Below are 19270 nucleotides of genomic sequence, written 5' to 3' on the forward strand. Positions count from 1 at the left end.
AAACAAGGAAGGGTTGAGAGAAAGAGAAAGAAAACACATAATTAAGGTAGTGCTACCGGATAAGTCTGTCCAATGAGGGGCAGGTGGAAAGCTGACCTGCGCTGAGATTACGGGTTTGAGGCATGCAGGCCTTCCCCTTTCTGAAATGAAATACTTTTATCTTTATTAGAATTTCATAGTGATGACAGGCTGGAATTGCATGTGCCGTCTGGGCTAAAAAAGGCCCCTTGCAGCGTTAGGCAGAAATCAACGTGTCTGGCCCGGTCCTCTCCAAGGACCACCAACCCTTGGCTGGTGAAGTTTAGTGATGGAGAGATGAGACTCTGTGGTTTCAGTGAGAGGAAGCCGAGTCAAAAAAGGAAAGAAAAATCTTCGGAATTAAAACTGCTGCCCATGACTGGGCATGGTGGCTCACACCTGTAATCCCAGCACTTTGGGAGGTTGAGGCAGGGGGATCACTTGAGCCCAGGAGTTTCAGACCTGGACAACATAAGGCGACCTTGTCTCTACAAAAAAATAAAAAATTATCCAGGTGTGGAGGCACGCACCAGTAGTCGCAGCTACTTAAAAGGCTGAGGTGGGAGGACTGCTTGAGCCCAGGAGGTGGAGGCTACAGTGAACCGTGACTGTGCCACTGCACTCCAGCCTGGGCAACATAGCAGGATGTTGTCTCAAACAAAACACAAACAAAAACCCCCAAACTGCCATCCACTTCTAAAAAGTGCATTCTGGGAATAAAGTTTCCCAAAAAAGGCAAGAAGGGGACGGGAAAACAGGCATCCATCACGCTGGCTCCACAGCTCTCTGCACCTGAGATGTCCTGGCAGCCAGCACACAGCCATGGTGAGCTGTGTCCTTGCCTACAAGAGGGACCCCTCGGGGCCTGCAGGAGATGCCCCAGTGCTTTGGCTCTTAAGCAAGACCCCAGACTTTATACGACATCAGTGGGCCAACCTCCAACGTTATTGCTAGTGCCTGTCCCCTTCCTGGACTGCTTGCCCATAAGAAGGGGTTCCTTCCTCCAGGCAACTCTGATCCCAGCCTTAGCAGTAACTGTTAAAGAGTTTTCCCAGAAACCAAAAGTCTGCGCCCCTGCAGAACACATGGAAGAAATGAGTGCCTCCTCCACCACACTGTGTGATCTAAAGGGAAGCTTGTCTCTCTGCAGGAGAGCCCCTAGGGTGGACACTGGGAATGAAAAGAATCCAGTTTTCCCCTCCCTGTTACCATGTTATCTGATGAGAACCCACCAAAGGCATTCCCTCTAATCCAGACGGCACAGGAGACTACCCGGGACAACCGAAGGCAGTGCTGACCATCAGCTTCGTGGACTTCTCAATCTTAACGTACACCAGGATCTAACAGGCTTGCTAAGAATACCGATTGCTGGGAGCCAACTCCTGGGGATTCTCAGCGTGAACAGGTCTGTCCAAGGCAATGGGGTGCAGGTGGGCAGGAGAGGAAGCCCCAGGAGAAAGCCCATCTGGCCCAGCCCCCTACTGGGAAGGGGACTCTTGGTCCAGGATCTCACCTAGCATCGGGGAAGAGACCGGACTAGAGGCCAGCTCCACCTTCAACCTGCATTAAGACTGGGACCCGTACGTGAAAACAAGAAGCCCCAGCCCCTTCCTGAAAGGAGGAAAAGAAAGGAAATACAAGCCCTGAGGCAAACCAAAGATGGCAGGACAGCCTGGGACCTGCCGACCACATGACCGCTGCTGCTTCCTAACTGCAACAGGCCTCCTGGGAACCACCTGGGCAGGTACCAGGAGGCTGCCTCCTGGAAACACAGGCTCACAGCAGAGCCAGAGGGAGGCACCACCAGTCCGTGTGGCCAGCTTCCAGGGCAGCCACTCCACAGGGGCTGCCTGACCCTCCGTCTCATCAGAAACAGACTCCCTCCCTGGGGGCCACCATCCAGGTTGACCCCAGCGCTAACTGCGAGCTCAGCCCTCAGACAAAGCCAGCTCTGTTTCCTGCCTCTGGACGGGGAAGGGGCAAACGGGCCAGAGACCCTCTGCGTTTTCTTTCTTTCAGGCCGTCTGCATGAATGTGAAAACAATCACATTCTGAAGGCGTTTCCACACCTCTCTCAGTCTGAAACTTTTATTTTAAGACAAATAAACCAAACACACAGAAAAGCTGGTGGCCATGCTAACTCAGGCTCTTTAACCACAAAACTCGCCAGCAAGTAACAGCTCATGGGGCACTGCACCCTGAGCGCTTCAGAGAGCACTGCCAACTTCTACACTTACTCAGATCCCCTCGCCCAGGCACTGTGTGCCCCAGGTCCCAGTAAAAATGCATTGAACTGTTTAGTGAAATCTCCTGTAAATGAGATCCAGGAAAAAGCTGCGCTTTATTTCATCCATTAAATATTAGTCACGTTGACCTGTTTTACAATGAGGGCAGGCTGTTATTTTTAATGGTGACAATAGCAATAAAACAAATTCTCAAATTCTCAATTATGCAGGGGCTAATCATCTTGTTGGTGGATTAGGCAGGGTCCTTACCTTCCCCCAGCAGACATATGGGGCTGGGACGGGGAGCTGCAGCCAGCAGACTGGGATGGCTCTAATAAAAGGCTGCTGCGAGGAGAAAGGAGAGGCGGGATTATGGGCTGGGAGGACACTATTTCTGTACCACAGTCGGGCTCCCTTTCAGAAGGGACAGCTGGCCTGACCTCCCCAGCACCAACCTGGAACAGAAAGTGACCTGCAGGAGTCACCTGTCAAACCTCCCATCCATCTCCTGGCCAACCCAGCCAACAGCTCCAAAGGCCTGGCTAGCGCTTGCCAAATCAAGAGCAGGTACTGGGGGCAGTGCTCAGGTGGGTCCTTGTACTCATGTCCTTCAGAGTAGCTGTGACATGTGCACCAGCCCCCGCTCCCCACCCACACACACAGAGTTCCACTGCAGGCCCGGCCCAACAGGCAGGGATGGAGGCTGCGCTCACATCAGCTCTGCAAGATCCCCCCAAACATGCCCCTTCCCATGTGCCCTGTGCGGGCCTCTGCCCCTCCCTCCGAGGAATGCCATGGAGCCAGCTGGAACCACTGGGCAGGAAGTCGCATACCCGGGTCACTAACTGCTCCTCTCTGCCTGTAATTTGGGATCCAGAAATTCTCCCTTCCCTCCTGCGTACTGACTCTGTGCCATTGTGCAGGCCCCAGCCCGGGAACCACACCACCATTTGGAAACAGGCCTTGGCGTGGGTCTACAAAAGAATCCCAGACAAGCTAGGAAGAAAGGCGTATGCTGGGGTCTAGGAACGTTCTGGCCCTGGTGGGAAGCTCCAGTGTGAGGCACTCTCCAACACAGCTGCGTGCAGAAGCTGGAAAAATTAAGGGCAGGTCAGCATCCACCCCAAATTTACAGAGAGGCTGTTTATGGCTCTGCTGCTCACATCTCCCTTTCTTGGAAAACATTTTAATTTAGGTCTGACCTCTTGCATGGTGGGAAGCACCCAAGGTCGTTGAGTAACTCAGCGAAGGCAGGAGTCTCTACCTTCCCATCCTAGGGCAGACCCTGAACACGAACTCCTTGAGCTCTCCAAAAACAAACCCACACCAAACGAAGGGACTCGGGCACTGGCTGCACTCCCCACAGGACGGATCAGCTGTTCCAGAGGGGCAGCTCTTCTCTGTGCTAACATGCACCCCACTTCTCAGTGGATCCTAACAGGCCGGCCCTGGGCCACTCCCACGGAGCAACACAGTGCTGCCTGTGGTCACTTCTCTCAGCCAGGGCCACAGCAGAGCTTTCCTGGAACGTTCTGAGTAGGCGGGTGGGGAGGGGACCAAAGAGGCACTGGGTTCTTCCTCTGTCCCTCCCTTCATTCAACAAACATCGACTCAACACCTGCGATATGCCAAACACAGCAGTTTTTACGTAGCCCTGTGTACCAGGATCACATGAGAAGCATTTACTTCTCCGGTTCCTTTTCAATGTGGAAATTTGCACACACCATGCTAGGTAGACAGAGTAGTATCCTGAACCCCAAGTGCCCGTCACACAGCGCCAACCCTCCTCCGGTCGTGCCAATCTCACCTCATCTCTACCTCTAGCCACTGCCCGTTCTCAAACCCAGCAGGAGTTTATATAATCCAAATCGTAGGCATCACACCATTTTCTTTATCCAAGAAGAAAATGATTCGTTTTTGTCTTCTGCCACATAACCATGATAGCATCACACTTAAATAAGTGATTGCATATATTTAATCATATTAAGGAATTCTTGTTTATTTATTGTCCCGGCTTCCCCACTTGGATGCATGTCTTTCTCTCTCACCCTTTTTCAAACATACACAGAGTCTCCAGCCCCAAGATGCTGACTCAGTGGCTGGGTGGGGTGAGGCTTAGATTTTAACAAGTTCCCAGGAGTCTCAGGACCAGCTCAGTGTGGAGCCCACCACAAACAACATTATGCGAGTGAGGAAAGCAGGGGCTTGGGCTGACCTCTTCGGGCTCAGGTGGAAGTGCTGAGCCTAGTCCAGCAGGGGGACAAAGGAGAAAGCATCAGGGCACAGAGGGCGGGCACTCAAGAAGGCAGTGGTGGACTCATGCAGCACCAGGAGCCCAGGCGACCCAGGGCCAGGCACACCTCATAGGCCTTCTGTAGTGAGACAGAGCCTCCTGGAAGCCGTGACACCCAGGAAACGGCTCCAGGTTCCTCCGGACGGACGCGCCCCACGAGGAACCTGGCAGTGCTGACCACTCTCACCACCCTCACCCTTCAATCAGTTATGGCCGAGGCCAGGGAGGCTTATGCTGAGTGGCGGCCCCGGTGCTGAACACCTCAGCAGCCACATCCCAGGCCTGGAGCTCTTCTTGCTAAGAAGGCCTCTGCCCCACCCTACTTGGTACTTCTGGCTCTTCCCAGGTTTGCCCTGTATGGGATAAAAAGGGGCCATGTATGGGTTAGAGGCTGGGGAAAATCAGCATTGTTTTAGGGACAATAAGGACAAGGATCACTGACAAGCATCTCCGACCTGCTGCTGGAGTACAGGACGCTCAAGAAGAAATACCTTCTTCAGACAGCCAACAGAGCTTATTCCTAAGCAGGACCCTCGTATATAAAAAGTGCAAAAAGCCACGCTTTTCAAAACAAATCAGAAGCATCTACTATATAAGAAGACTGTCCCTACCACAGGCTCTCCTCTATCCTCCAGCTCCACTAGGGCTTTCCAGATATTTACTTGACAATCGCACTCTGCTGAGCTCCCCGGCACTGGGGACGGGCTGGGGGAAGCGAGTGGCAGCCGTCCTCTCTGTCTTGCCCTCCTCCAATCTTCCCTCCCAGCTGCTAGTAAACAGTAATAATTACTCTCGTCCCCTTCCTGCATGGTCCTTGGGTGGCATCTGCAGAAAGTGCTGGTGACACGCAGAGAAAACAGGGCGGGCCAAGCGGGAGGGAACGTGGGCTTTGGAGCGAAACGAGCAAATCCTGAGCCTGCCACTTGCCAGCTGTGTAGTTTTGGGCAAAATCCCCTCAATTCTCTTTCCTCAACTAATAAAGAGGTTGCCTAACAGAGCCTGCCCACATGAGATCATTAGGTACAACACACACAGGTGCTTGGCAGATTAACTGGCAAAATCTAGGAGCTAGGAAAAAAAAGACCCCAAACCATACATCCAAAATAGCTGCTACTACGACCCTTGGAAATGACGCTTCCATTTGAGATGACGGTTAATGACGAAAGTACTGACAGAAGCCCCACTGCCCTCACAGCTTACTGACCTTTACACAACTTTGAGAAACCGAGTAACGGGGCAAGACTCCTTCGTACAAAGGGCAACAGCAAACTCAGCAGTTTTCATGTGAGTTGTGAGTGAAGCCCAAGAGAAGCTCCACCAGCCGTCAAACGCCGGGTCGCCAGCCCCCAAGAACCCATCAGCCAGGCCAGCGACAAGACCCCTGGCCAGCGAGGAGTGGGGTGTCCTCCACTCTCTTCTTCAAACTCTTCTCCCCAAACAAAAGAAGCTCTGCCCCAAACAAAAGCGAGCTCTCTTTCGCCTGGGCCCAGAGCAGAGGCATGGGGGGGGGGGGGCACCACAGAAACATCTCCCACCGAAGCGTCTTCGCGCGCACTCGCCGGCGGAGCTCCGTGCTGCGGATACTCACAGCTTGCTGAGGCTGTCGAGCCCTGAGAAGGCACCGCTCGTGTCCTCGATTGTGCCTGAAATCTCGTTATGGTCCAGATCCCTGGGGAGAGGACAGAAAGCAGCTCACCGAGCCGTCGGGGCATGAAGGGAAAGCAAACTCTCACCCAGGCTGCTACTCGGAAGCTGAAGTCCCCTGGGTGCATGCACCCTGGAGGCACAGCTGGGACGCAGGGTGAAGAGACGTGTGGCCCTTGGAGGGAAGCCCTGTTTCTCAGCCTTCCAACCAAGATGACACACGCCTTAGACAAGAAGCTTCCCTGGACTCCACCTGCCTCCCTGTCTGTGGAGGCCGCGCTCGAGGGAAGGGAGGTGGTGCAGACAGCCCAGTCTGTATTCTTCCCCGAGAGAGTGGACATCTGGCCCCAGCACTGAGAATCAACCCAAAAGGTTCCTTAAGGCTCCCATCTGCTCTCATACCAACCAGAGTCCCTTTTCTGGACGTGACCGAGAAACTGCAGAAAGCGCGTGGGAGAAAGAGACTCGGCACAGGGCCCGCCCGTGGGCGCCTCCGTGCCAGCCAGTGGGTCTGGAGCCCGGAGCCCATCTCCTCCCAAGGCCTGCAGGGCGCTGACTCTGAGCCAGGGAGGACATCTGGGTGCTGAGTCAGACTTGTGACCCACTCGCCAGGATCAGAGGGATGAGGCCAACTCCTCAGCCCAGGCCCCTCCAACGATGCAAATCCCATGGCCGATGACTCAATGGCTTCCCAGCTTCCAGGAGCAGGTCACAGTGTCCAGGCGAGACATCACACCTGGCGACCAGGCCCCCATCCTGCCCTCTCCAACTTTCCACAAGGTACTTGGTTCTTAAACTTTCCCCTCCTGAGCCCTTGCAGACACAGGCCAGGGACAGAAAAGGAACTCTTGTCTCCTGTGAGAAGCTGCAGCAGGAATCAATGCTGCCAGCAGAGAGGGCAGCTCTGACTGAAGAATGAAATGCTGGCGGTGACCTTTCTTGTTACAGCAGGAAGGTCAAAGCATGGAGATTCTGCTGCTGGAAGGGACTTCTCCTCTCAATGGGTTCTTTCCTATCATCTGCATACTGAAAAAACCAGGGAGCAGGGACCAGGGACCCGGGGCTGTGGCTTTGTGTGCCTGTCTCCCTGCTCCTAGCCCTGGCTGCCAAAGTTTTTCTCTCCTTTCTGGCCCGCTCAGTCTGAATGTTCCCAGCCTTGTTATCTGGGCCTTGTATGGGCTCACAGGCTGACCTGGCCTGAATAGCTTGGCTCCGGCCTCTTTCACACTTCCTGGCAATGGCTCCACATTAAAGCCGGCTCTGCCAGGTGCAAGTGCAAAGGCCTCCCTCCCTGTCACACTGGAACAGACCCCTCTCTGTGCAGTGGATTACGCCTGAGAAGGAGACCCTAGAACCCCCCACCACGGTCCTCTGAAACCCACATGCCCCTTTCTGGGGGTTTTATGCTGATACCTGCTTGGAAGTTCTATGAAGCCAACCATGGAAAAGTTTTATGCAAGCCTCAGAAAAGCATCCTGCAGCCACTTCTGCCAACCCCATCTAATTAGGGACTTCAAGGGAAATGGCATTAGCACCTCCACTTTGTTAACTGACCCCTGACGAGGTACAAGGAGAGACACACGATTCTCTAAGTGCTGCTTTTGGAAAGGAGGCATCTTGGTACAGGTTATGCTAAGGAAGTTCAAATGCTAGGACGAGAGATGCACTGCAGTATTCCGATGGTTTAAGAGAAAAAATATTCAGGACTCAAAAATGGAAGTTGCAGCTGAAGACTCAAGATGGGAAAGACTGACCCACGGCTGCCGAACAGGAGGCTGCACCAGGCGCTCAGTGTGGGGAAGCTTTTTCCAACACGAGGAGCCAGCATCCTGTCCGGCACAACGTGGCCATCACTGCTTGAGAACAACTACTTTTTAGGAGTTGCCATCCCTCTCTAGGCACCATCCTGGGGGAATGAGAGATTTTTCGCTTAACCAGTTCTTTTTCAGTTGATTACACAAAAGTTTGAGACTCTGCACATAGAGCAGGCCAGCTTTGGATCCAATTCTGACTCGAAGCCAACGCAAATGGAATTCAACAAAGCAGACGGTTTGCTCTATTCTGCTTTGCCCACTGGGGACCCCTTTATCCTGTCAGTAGTGGGAGACATACAAGACTCGCAGGCTCCTGAGTCCCTTGAAGGCGCCCTCCGCAATGTGGCTGATGGAATTGTGGCTGAGACGCAGGACACTCAGGCTGCTCAGCTCAGCCAGGCTCTCCTCGTCCAGCCGTGTCAGGTTGTTGAAGGACAGGACCCTGAGGAAAGGGAGGGCAGCAATGTCACCATCTAGTGTGGTTGCCCCCCAACCCCACCCCACTGGAAATCGGGCCACAGTCAGCTGGGTTTCAGTGGGAAACGACACGGATGCACACGCACCCACACCCACAGAATCCTGGGGGTAAAAGTGGCCATGCAGCTAGAAACTCATCAGTGCCCAACACACTAGTCTGACTCCTAGAATGGGTGCATAGGTCACAGGGGCCAGGGTGGCTGTTAAACTGTGAAGACTACACACAAGGTCATGACACACAAGAACTCTCAAGCTCCAGCGCCTTCATGCTGTCCAAGGCAGCTCCTGATTCAGGCTACGAAAGACCTCTCTCACAGCAGAAGCCTGGGATTCTGGAGATGACCCAGCAGCAAGCCAGGGAGCCCCAATCGCACTCCCTGCATCGGCCAGCAGAGGGCACCACTAGCCCCTGCGTGGGACGACCACACCTGTGCCTCATGCCTTAGTGGGGCAACTCCCCCAGGGCAGGAGGCTCCTGCTCAGGCCTCCCTGCCCCCATCCACGTGGTCCTCAGAGCGTGATCCCCTACTGCAGGCGGTAAAACCATATGCTTTGCCCAGGCCTAAGAATCAAAGCTTCCTCCCAGCACTCCTGCACCTCTGGGTTGGTTATGTGATATATTGGTCATCTATCGTTGAAAAATGAAAAATTGGGGCTGGGGCAGGAAGATGGAAAATAAACTCAGAGAAGATTAATGAGCTTTTAAAGGCGGCTAGGAGCAGCATTCTTTCCCTCCTGGACAAATAAGTCAGGGTGTCTGTCAGTTAAATAGACCTGGCAGGAGATCAAAATTATATCCTCACCTGCAATTAAAGAATTTAGCTTAAAGGAGGGGTGGGAAACACACGCTGGGAAGCAATCCCAAATCTGCCTCTGAGGTTACCTGCATATGATGCAAACAGCTAGGACTGCTCAAGCGCACTTCTGCGATCTTTGCTGCCCCTTCTAGAGGGCATGGAAGAGGGCTTCATGCTTTCCAGCAGCCAGAGAGGGGATCCTGGACCCCACAGAAGACAGCATGCCTTCCCTGGGGCCACGATACACTGGTGAGTCAGAGGACGGCTCCTCACTTTAAGAACTGGACTGGCTCAGGCTTCGGGGACTTAAATAGACCTCTCTTGCTTCCCACAGCTCCCAGCCTTGACCAACAAAACCAGGAGTCCCCTGGTGGGGTCACAGCTTGACTACAGAGCCTGAAAGGAGCTATCCAGCACCACATGGAATGCACAACTGCAGGCCCTGAAGCGTAGGAAGCTGAACCCAAAGGGTTAACACTCACAGAATCCAAGAAAAATTAAGAAAGAGGCAGGACCACTGTGTTTTGCATTAGATAATGATGGAGTCACCAAAATATAAACTCCAAGCCAGTGTGTGTGTGTGTGTGTGTGTGTGTGTGTGTGTCAGAGGTGGGGAGAGGGGGGGAAGAGGAGGAGGGAAGGAAGGACAGGGAGAGAGAGGAGAACACAGAAGACAAGACACAAACACCAGCTGCAAGAATCCACATTAGATTCACACATCCCCTTGAGTTTGCCTGGTGAGGTCAAGAGAGAGACAGGACAGACTGAGGCTTGGCACTCTTAACAATCATTCACTTCAGTGGGTGAATCTTTTTCCAACAGCCAAGCCTAGAAAAGGAACAAAAAAACAAAAAAGAAAACCCACCCAACTCTTGTGAAAAATAAAGAAACCTAGTAGACTAAACTGGAGCGTATCAAACGGAAAGAACAGTGAAAACACAAACTATATACTTGTGAAGATGTTCTCTTGAGTCCTTAGGAATGCTGCGTTCACTGTCCAATAACCCCACCCTGACATGATGGCGTGGCCAGGGCCACTGCCCATCGCTACCCAGGGGAGGGTGTGCCACTACTAATCTCAGAACTTTGGGCAAGACAAGCTCAGTTCTCAGTCTCAACCTGGGACCCCTGACTGGCAATCTCCAAAAGGAGCAAGACGACCAGGCATCTCTGAACCAAGCACACACATGACTGCACAGGAGCCTCTGCGAGCCGGCCGCTGCGGTGCAAAATAGAGAAAGGCAAGGGGCCAAGAACCTGGGCAACTCGTCTACAGGAAGGAAGGTGGCAACTCCGAGGACACAAATTCATCCACAGTCAGTGTTTCACTGTCTCTGTTTGAGCCCAAATGACCCCGTCACTGAAGAAGCGCATGCTATTTGATGTGGCCATTAACACACAGTCACTTTCAAAACGGCTCCTGTGAGCACTCTGCTGTAGCTGCCCTTCTCCAGGAACTTTCTACCCCCGGAACCGTCTCCAAATCCAACAGGGCCTTAGGGGCCAAGGCTCCCTGCAGGGACCTAGATGCTACTCCTGGAGCCCCTGCTAATTCAAATGCAGAGCAAGTGAAGGGGAGATCAGGAAGGGACTTGGGCTCAAATCGCTGAGGGTCCGACTCTGGGCCTGGCTGGTTTGGGGACAGGGCTACTGGCCTGTCTCTGAGCCCTCCCCGAGGCCACTGTGTGGTGGAATGAACCAGGCCTAGCACTTTCACCTCCAAGCAGTGTCTAAAAACATTGCCACAGCCCAGAGCCGAGGACACTTACAGTTCATGCAGCTTCTGGCAGAAGCTCCAGCCCTTGCGGGGAATGCGAGCGATGGAATTGTGGCTGAGGTGGAGCTGATGCAGGGCCGTGAGGCCATAGAGCGAGCCGCTGTTCACTTCTACCAGGCTGTTGTACTCCAGGTGCCTGCAACGACAGCCGTGCACAGGATGAAGAAGAGCTTTCACTCCTTCACTGGACAGACAGCAAATGAGCAGCCACGCTGTACCTGACACTGCGGTCGCACCAAGGCTAGAAGAGTGCACGAGAACTGTGTCTAGTTGCACACGTGTGCATGTGAGAAGGCGCTGGGCGAAGACAGGCAAATCAAAACGGACGACAGCGCATGCCAAGGCCGACTCAGAGTGTTCACAGAGCAAGAGGGAGCTTCCTAGAAGTGACTTTTTTGGCTGAGTTAAAGTGAACCAGGGCTGGGCGTGGTGGCTCATGCCCACCCAGTACTTGGGGAGGCCAAAGTGGGAGGATCGCTTCAGCTCGGGAGTTCAAGACCAGCATGGGCAATATAGCGAAACCCCATCTCTACCAAAAACAAGACAAAAAGTGACCCAAGCCAACAAACGGGCATAGGAGTTCCAGGCAAGGGCAAAGCCCATTAAAGGAATAGAAAGGAGAGAGAATAGGAGGTGGCTCTTATTATCACCCGCATCTCACACATGAGGAATGTGCTGCTGAGAGAAGCCAGGTAACCTAAGACTTTACACAGCTTAGCCAAGGAAGGGGCTAGAATTAATTCAAGCCCAGGTCTGCCTACCAAAGGCTGGACTCTATGCCACTGTGCTAAGAGACCTGCTTTAGCTCTGCCGTCAGACTGCCTGGATTTAAATCCTAATTTTGCAGCTTGCTGGCTGAATAAACCTGCACATCTGTAACATGGAGACATCCAAGAGCACTGACTCCATGGGGTCACTATAAGAAGGAAACAAGGGGACATCAGGATTCAGTACAGCTCTGGGCCTGAGCTCTCAGGCCCACCGTGTAAGTGTGCTAGCATCCCGCTTCCCAACACAGCGTGTGCTAGGAAGGACAGTGCAAGCCCAGGCGATCGCCTCTTCAACAAAAGTCCATAACTCGACTTTTGCTCCATGTTCAATATTACGAGGACTTTGGGTAATTGAGTTTTACTTTTTTCCATCTTTCTTTCTGCTACTGCTCAAAAGGTAAAGCACTTAATGTATAAATAACCTCTAAGGCAGCTCATCAGTCTCAATTTATATAAATTTGTTCAACATAAAAACCAAATGGTAGGTGCTAACCCCATTTTCCTCTGAGAATTCTCTTTTAACTTCAGTCCACCCAGCACAGGACTACCTTGGACTTCCAAGTCCAAAATGACATGCTTAAGGAGGTCAAGTGAAATGTTTTTGAATATGTAAAACAAAGGGTGGAGAATGGGTAGAGCAAGAAGCCCAGCAGCAGGAAACATCCTCACTGTTCACAGAGTAGGGAGGGCTGGTCATGCAGAGAGGCTGATCAGAGTGACACAGCACAACACGTGGATGGACCTGGGCCTAGGTGGTTTCCATTGCCAAGAAAACCAGTAAGCGACAAACAAGTCATGATATAATTTGCCCAGAATGGAAGGGAAAAGGGGCGGTTATGAGCAAGTTAAATCATTGACTCTAAAACAGGAAATCGCAAGTAGATAAGTAAAGACAGTGGTGTCAGTCTATTAACTTGGAAGGAACAACCAGCAAAGCTAAAAACAGAAAAACGAAAAAGAGAAAGGCTTAGAAGTGCCTGCCTCTTGGGAGAAGAACTGGGGTGAAGAGAGAATGAGCGGGTGGTGGCGGGGGAGGCTGGGGTGGGCAGTGACGGCTTTTCTTTACTATCTGATTTTATTTAACTATACAGATGAATTACATTTGATTAAAAATAAATTTTAATGTTTAAAAAGGCTTTTAACGTTTAAAAAGCCTTTTCTGTATGCTGCCCTGCTGTTTCACGTTACTGTGTAGGCAAGCCCATTCTGCTGTTGTACACATCTGGCTGAAGAGGCTGCTCCCTTGATAAAAGTTGAACATCTGCACCCAGTGTCTTGATTAGCTCACAAGACACAAATAAACCTCCTAGGATGACCTCTACATGTTTGGCCCACCTGCACCTCAAGAAAGACTGTCAAACCCAGAAGGGGAGAGAAGGAACTTCCTGTGGTGCAGGACTGGAGAGGATGTGAGGAGGGGTCTGTTCTGCAGTCCCACGTTCACCGAAGAAGCAGGGGCGGGGGCAGTGGATGCAGGCTGCAGGAAGCAGTCCTGGCAGAATGGCCCCCAAACTCCATCTCCATCAACCAACTTATCTGACTCAATCTGCTGAAACTTCCCCCAAGTGGATTTCAGTGGATTTCCTGATCTGCTGGGAAAATACCCTCAGATTTGGCCCAGTCCCCAAGACGCTGAGTTGGGCCCATGAGAAGCTGCAAAGGGAAGGGGGCTGGGTCTGGCTGAAGTCTTGAAGAATCCTTCAGGAGAGAGGGGCTGGGCACTGGTGCCCCGCTCCACACCCAGTGCACAGCTGAATGCTAGTGTGGGCGTGCACGTACATACACGCATACACACACACACACACACACACACACACCCACACCAAAGCAATGCTGGTATGGGCGCGCACATGCGCGTGCATGCACACACCCCCCCCACACCACACAGCAATGCTGGTGTGGGTGCACACGTGCATGCACATACACACACACACACACACACACACACACACACACGCCACACCACACAGCAATCCTTAGCAATGCCAGGACCCCGGTCCGCACTTACAGCACGTGCATCTTGGAAAGCCCCCAGAAGGCCCCATCCGTCAGTTTGCTGATGTTGTTTCGCTGAAGCTTCAGCACCTCCAAGCTGTTGAGCCCCTGGAAGGTGAGGCCCTCTATCAGCCGAATCCGATTCCGATTGAGGTCCCTAAAGAGATGAAACCAGCAGGGTCAGAGTGTCCTATGTGCATATCCCACCCACAACCATTCCCAGGCAGTCCTGACTAAATTTCCAAGCCAGAGGAGAAATCCCAGCGCAGGGATCCCTGGGAAGCCAGGATGTGTAGGGGAGCCCACCGTGTGTCTTGGCTGCCATGCAGGCACTGATGCTGCCACCTGACCACTGCTACTGCAGGGAAGAGGGGTGAGTGATGCCCAGCTCTCCACAGCCAGCTCCGAGGCTGGGCCCACAGCTGTGCAGAAGAGAATGTGTGTGTGCTCACGTCTCCTCCCCGAGTAGCACCAGTGCCATTTGTGACTCTGCAGTGAGGACGTGGGTATGACTCAAGGGGTGAACGTCTTACATGAGGTATCTCTGAGCTCACCAGCAGAAATCCACACCACATCCCTCAACACAGGAAAAACCAAACCACTGGGTATCAAATGGCGATAACACTTTCCCCGGGGGGGCATTTCACAGCATCTCCACTATGGAGAGAAGTTACTGCACATGGGGGTGGGGGGAGATGGGGGAGAGACACCCCACAAGTCATATACACTTGGCTTCTAGCCCCAGTATGACAAAGCCTCAGTTCACCAAAAGATGTCAGGAATCTGGGTGGGCCAGATCCATTAGCAGCCCTGCAGGAAGGGGAGGCAGAGCAGCCAGAAAGCCCTTGGTTTTCCCCAAATATTTCTGCAGTGTCTCATGATGCTGCCCCACACAAACCTTCTCAGGAATCACTGAGACCTTCTCCACAGACTGAAAATGGCAAAGCCTAGGACTCCCCACCCAGGGGAGGTGAAACCCAGGCAGGTTGAGAGCCAGGCACACCCCGTCGTGCCGCCAACCTGGCCCTCGACAATTACTTTGTTTTGTTCAAACAAAATTTCCAATACTGTCATATTTTCCTGAAATACACTCTTCTGCTAAAAAGAGGGCACAGGTGCGGTGGCTTATGCCTGTAATCCCAGCACTTTGGGAAGCCAAGGCGGGGGATCACGAGGTCAGGAGATCGAGACCACCCTGGCTAACACGGTGAAAGCTCATCTCTACTAGAAATAAAAAAAATTAGCCGGGTGTGGTGGCGGGCGCCTATAGTCCCAGCTACTCTGGAGGCTGAGGCAGGAGAATGGCGTGAACCCGGGAGGCAGAGCTTGCAGGGAGCTGAGATCACACCACTGCACTCCAGCCTGGGCGACAGAGCAAGACTGTCGCAAAAAATAAATAAATAAATAAATAAATAAAAATAATAATAATAAAAAATCAACTACCTTGTAAGATTTAAGAGATGAGGACAAAGGCTTGTCTTTTGCTTACTAACTCCGGCTACACTAACTTCCTCTCAAACTGTTCAAGAAGTGTCAGACACCACCGTGTCCAAGGTACAGATTTTATGGCTTTCCTAAAAAAATACAGGAAAACATCTAAGATAAATAAGAACCCAAACCCATGCAGCCTCAGCATTAGCCAGCATTAGCCAGCATCAGCTAAGCAGCAGGATTCCTGATTCCATTTTAGAAAACATCAGGGAAGACAAGCGAACTCAGTGGATGTCTTTCTCAGCAAGCTGAGGCAGCCACAGCACCAGACCCAGCTCCGAATTTGCTTTTATGAGGTGCTGCCATTAATGGTAATTTATGGAGAGCTTTACCAAAGGGAGCAAGGAAAGGGTGGCATTTGGTACGAGGTCCTTGGGGGAAATGTGGCCTCCATCAAGTTTGGCTAGCCTTAACTGAAGTGTAGGTTTCTGTACTCACAGTTGTGTCAGCCTGGGTAGCTTGAATGCTCTTACAGGAAGCTGGGTGATCCTGTTTTTGCTCAGGCGAAGAGTTAGCAGCGACCGTGACAGACCATCAAATGCTCCCAACTCCAGGGTGCCAATCCGATTGCCCGCCAGGTTGCTGGAATGAGTCAGGAAAGAAAATGTGGTGGTTGGTCAAAGGCCTTCCTCATTTCATTACAGACACCAGACCTCTCTGGGTCTGAGTTGGGAAGATGAGTTAAGACACCAGAGGGACCAGTTTCCAGTGAGAGGTTTATCAGCCACAGGCTTTGGATGGGGAGCTAGAGAGATGCAGGTGTTAGGACTGTCAGCTAAGCCCTGAGGGCAAGGCCGGTTTAGCCGAAAGCATACTGTCCTTGAAGCTCCTGGGCCACCCCAAGAGGGTGGCAGTGAAAGTCAAACACCTCCACACCCACTGACACACCAGCCCTGCGTCAGGAGCCACCTGCAGGGCTCTTCTCACCACCCAGTGCCCAAGGTTGATGTGAAAAGTCCTAGAAAGCAGAAAATCAACTGAAAGGCAAGGTCAGTGTTGATTTAATCATTTAGAGAAATAGCTTTTAGTTTTGAGGTGGGTCTTGCTATATGAATTACATAACGTATATGTATAAACCAATTCATTTCTGTAATTTTAAATGCCTCAAAGAAACACTCCAGCTGAAGAGACCTGTGCAGAATCCCTTTGGAAAACAAGCAATATGTCATGGTACCTACACTTACAGCATGATTAAGTCGGGGCATCTCCCGTGACAATACAGAAAGGCAGACACCGCTTCTCAAAAGGCATAGAAGTCTGCAGCTCAGATCTGTGCATCTTGCTGTATGCAAATTATATCAAGTAATAAAAAAGAAAAGAAAGTACAAGGAGGAACAATATGGCATTCCTGTGACAAGTGGTCTCCAACACCTCTCCTCTGCCTTCCCCAAACAAATGCTGCTTTTTCTGGCCTAAGTGAAAAGGAGAAAGACCAGAGAGGATTTTCTACCACAGAGGGTGGAAGGGAGCAAGGCACTTTTTGTCTCTCCAGCACACAGTGGCCTAGGACAAGGCACATAAGGTTTCTTTGCAAATGGGGCTGGACTGTTTGTTCTCAACACCCCAGATTAAAGAACAGCCTGTGTGATGAAGATATATCACCCAATAGCTGCCAAAATAGAAAGTCCCTCCCGCTTTTGTGCAGGGAGAGGTCAGAGCAACTTAGTGTAGCAGTTATGGTTTCTTTGTCCCAAGCAAAGTGGTGTCACGTGGACACCTTTTGAGGGCCCACACTGGAGGCTTCACAAAAGCCAAGGCCTCCTGGTCCCAACTCTGGCGCCCTAATGCAGGCTAAGAAAGAAATCACTCTTCTCCTTGCGGTCTTTACTTGGAAAATCCATGTGCCAAACCTTACCCTCCCTGAAAAGATGGGTCACAACGACCCCTAAACTAGCCTTGCAAATGAGCTCCAAAGTTAACTCTGGAACAGCAATGACACACGGAATGAAAACTCACCTGGAATTGGAAAACGTCTCTTTAGCCTGGGGTTGCAGTTTCTTTCCCAGAGTAACACTTTTCCTACCAACAAGTAGTTGATTAAGTAGGTTTTAACTTTTTTTCCCTTCCTGTCTACCATCCATTGTGTGTGAGATGGGACATTAATATGGGTAAAAGAGAAACAGATAAACCTAAAAGGTGCTGAAAACCCACAGAATAGAGTAACTGCCCTCCCCCAAACAAACCCAATGACTTGTTTTACAGTGCATGACACTAGAAAGATAAGCACTGATAAGCTAAGCCTTGTCGAACAGGCTTCCAACGTGAATCCTCTAACCATCCTCCCTGAATCTTCTCTGGAAGCATTTCTGAGAGGCAGCCAAGGAAATGGGAAAGAAAGCAGGCTTTGTGGTCAAGATCGATCTGTTCTTGAGTCCTAGACTCTCGTCTTGGAGTGTTGAGTCCCCTGGGCAGGCTAAGTAACCTCTTCCTGCCTCTGTCCTTTGTCTGTCTGTAATGTCAGGATAATGCTGCAGGATCTGGACGTGCTGTATGCACGGGGCCCGCCCCTGTCCTGCTCAGGGAGGGTCTGTACCATCCCCACTGACTCAGCCCAGCCATGGCTGAGAAGGGAAGAAAGCATCCCTCCTGCGTCCAGAACTGGGTGCCGGTGAAGCTGTTAGCTGGCTGCACACAGAGTGCCAGCCACAGGAGGCAGAACAGAGGGACTTACAGCTCCTTTATAGGCGGTCCGTGTGGAAAGCAGGTGTTCCGCACTTCCGTGATGTTGTTCAAACTCAGATCTAACACTTGTAGGGAAAGGTAGGCCTTCAGCTGGCTCCCCTCCACGCTGCGAATCTTATTGTGCTGCCTGAAACACAACAAGGGAGGTGACTTGAGCATCTCTTTTCGCAAAGTAACTACAAGAAACTAGTATTCCTGCCCCCCACCCCCCACCAATATAACTACAATGCAGTGACACTCTTAAAAATGAGATCTGTTTCTTTTCCCATCAAGTTATTACCTGCTGGCCAGATGCTAGGAGAATATTGGATTTTCAACCTGGGACAAGTTTATCAAAGTTCTATCCCTAGGCTTCCCTCTCCAAGGGCAGCAACAAGCAGTGACACTGAAGACCATGTGAGACCAGCATGACCTGACCAGAATCCACCGATGCACTCACCATAAAGGATGTGCCCTGTCCTGTGCAGCCAGACAGCTCCAGTCCGACTCTCACCCATCATCTTCAGACCTAGTCCAGCCTCACAACTTACAAGAGCCATAGGCACCACAGCCCAGAGTTCACTTTAACCCAGCTTAACACATCATTACACACCTCACATTTTACCAACACCTACCATATACCAGACACAGAGGATTTAAACCAAAAAAAAAAGAAAAAAAAAAAAACAGATTACAACAAAATCCTGACAATCTAAAATGGCAAAGAAGAGCTCACTGCTGGGTCTAATTGAAATCGAGTTCCCTGAACCTCCTGACTCTACCATTAATCTTAAGCACTGTGCCTCGGTTTTCTCATTTGGAAGATGGGGCCACAACCCATCACTTCAGGGATAGGGACGACCCGGCCTAAAACCACATAAAGCATGTGGCAAATGTGAAGGTAAATGTTTAGTGGTCACCACCTCCCAAGACAGGAATGTTCCACTGTAACTTGTGTATTTTTTGGTTTTGTTTTGTTTTTTTGTTTTTGAGACAGTCTCGCTCTGTCGCCAAGCTGGAGTGCAGTGGTGCCATCTTGGCTCACTGCAACCTCCACCTCCCGGGTTCAAGCGATTCTTCTGCCTCAGCCTCCCAGATAACTGGGATTACAGGCATGCGCCGCCACACCCAGCTAATTTTTTAATTTTTTTTAGTAGAGACGTGGTTTCACTGTGTTGGCCAGGATGGTCTCTATCTCCTGACCTCATGATCCACCCGCCTTGGCCTCCCAAAATGTTGGGATTATAGGCGTGAGCCACCGCAGCTGGCCTGTGTGCACCTTTAATCTACTTTCTGTCAAACCCACTA

General features: G+C 51.5%; 1 protein-coding gene across 4 annotated transcripts in view; it reads right to left on the minus strand.

The window, feature by feature from the left end:
* Positions 1-19270, minus strand: part of LRIG1 (leucine rich repeats and immunoglobulin like domains 1) — a 122646-nt gene that overhangs the window by 20076 nt on the left and 83300 nt on the right. For 3 of the 4 annotated variants that reach the window (XM_032149454.2, XM_032149453.2, XM_058437142.1), the window contains exons 4-9: positions 17973-18110; positions 15740-15883; positions 13824-13967; positions 11038-11181; positions 8293-8436; positions 6125-6205 (exon numbers count right to left, since the gene is read on the minus strand). In XM_032149454.2, the coding sequence (XP_032005345.1) occupies positions 6125-6205; positions 8293-8436; positions 11038-11181; positions 13824-13967; positions 15740-15883; positions 17973-18110 (795 nt within the window). Of the gene's footprint in view, positions 1-6124; positions 6206-6679; positions 8252-8292; positions 8437-11037; positions 11182-13823; positions 13968-15739; positions 15884-17972; positions 18111-19270 lie in introns of those variants that run through there. The other variant, XM_032754988.2, reaches the window with a different exon arrangement.

This window comes from Hylobates moloch, unplaced genomic scaffold (genome assembly GCF_009828535.3).
Source record: "Hylobates moloch isolate HMO894 unplaced genomic scaffold, HMol_V3 SCAFFOLD_4, whole genome shotgun sequence".
NCBI classification, from domain to species: Eukaryota; Metazoa; Chordata; class Mammalia; order Primates; family Hylobatidae; genus Hylobates; species Hylobates moloch.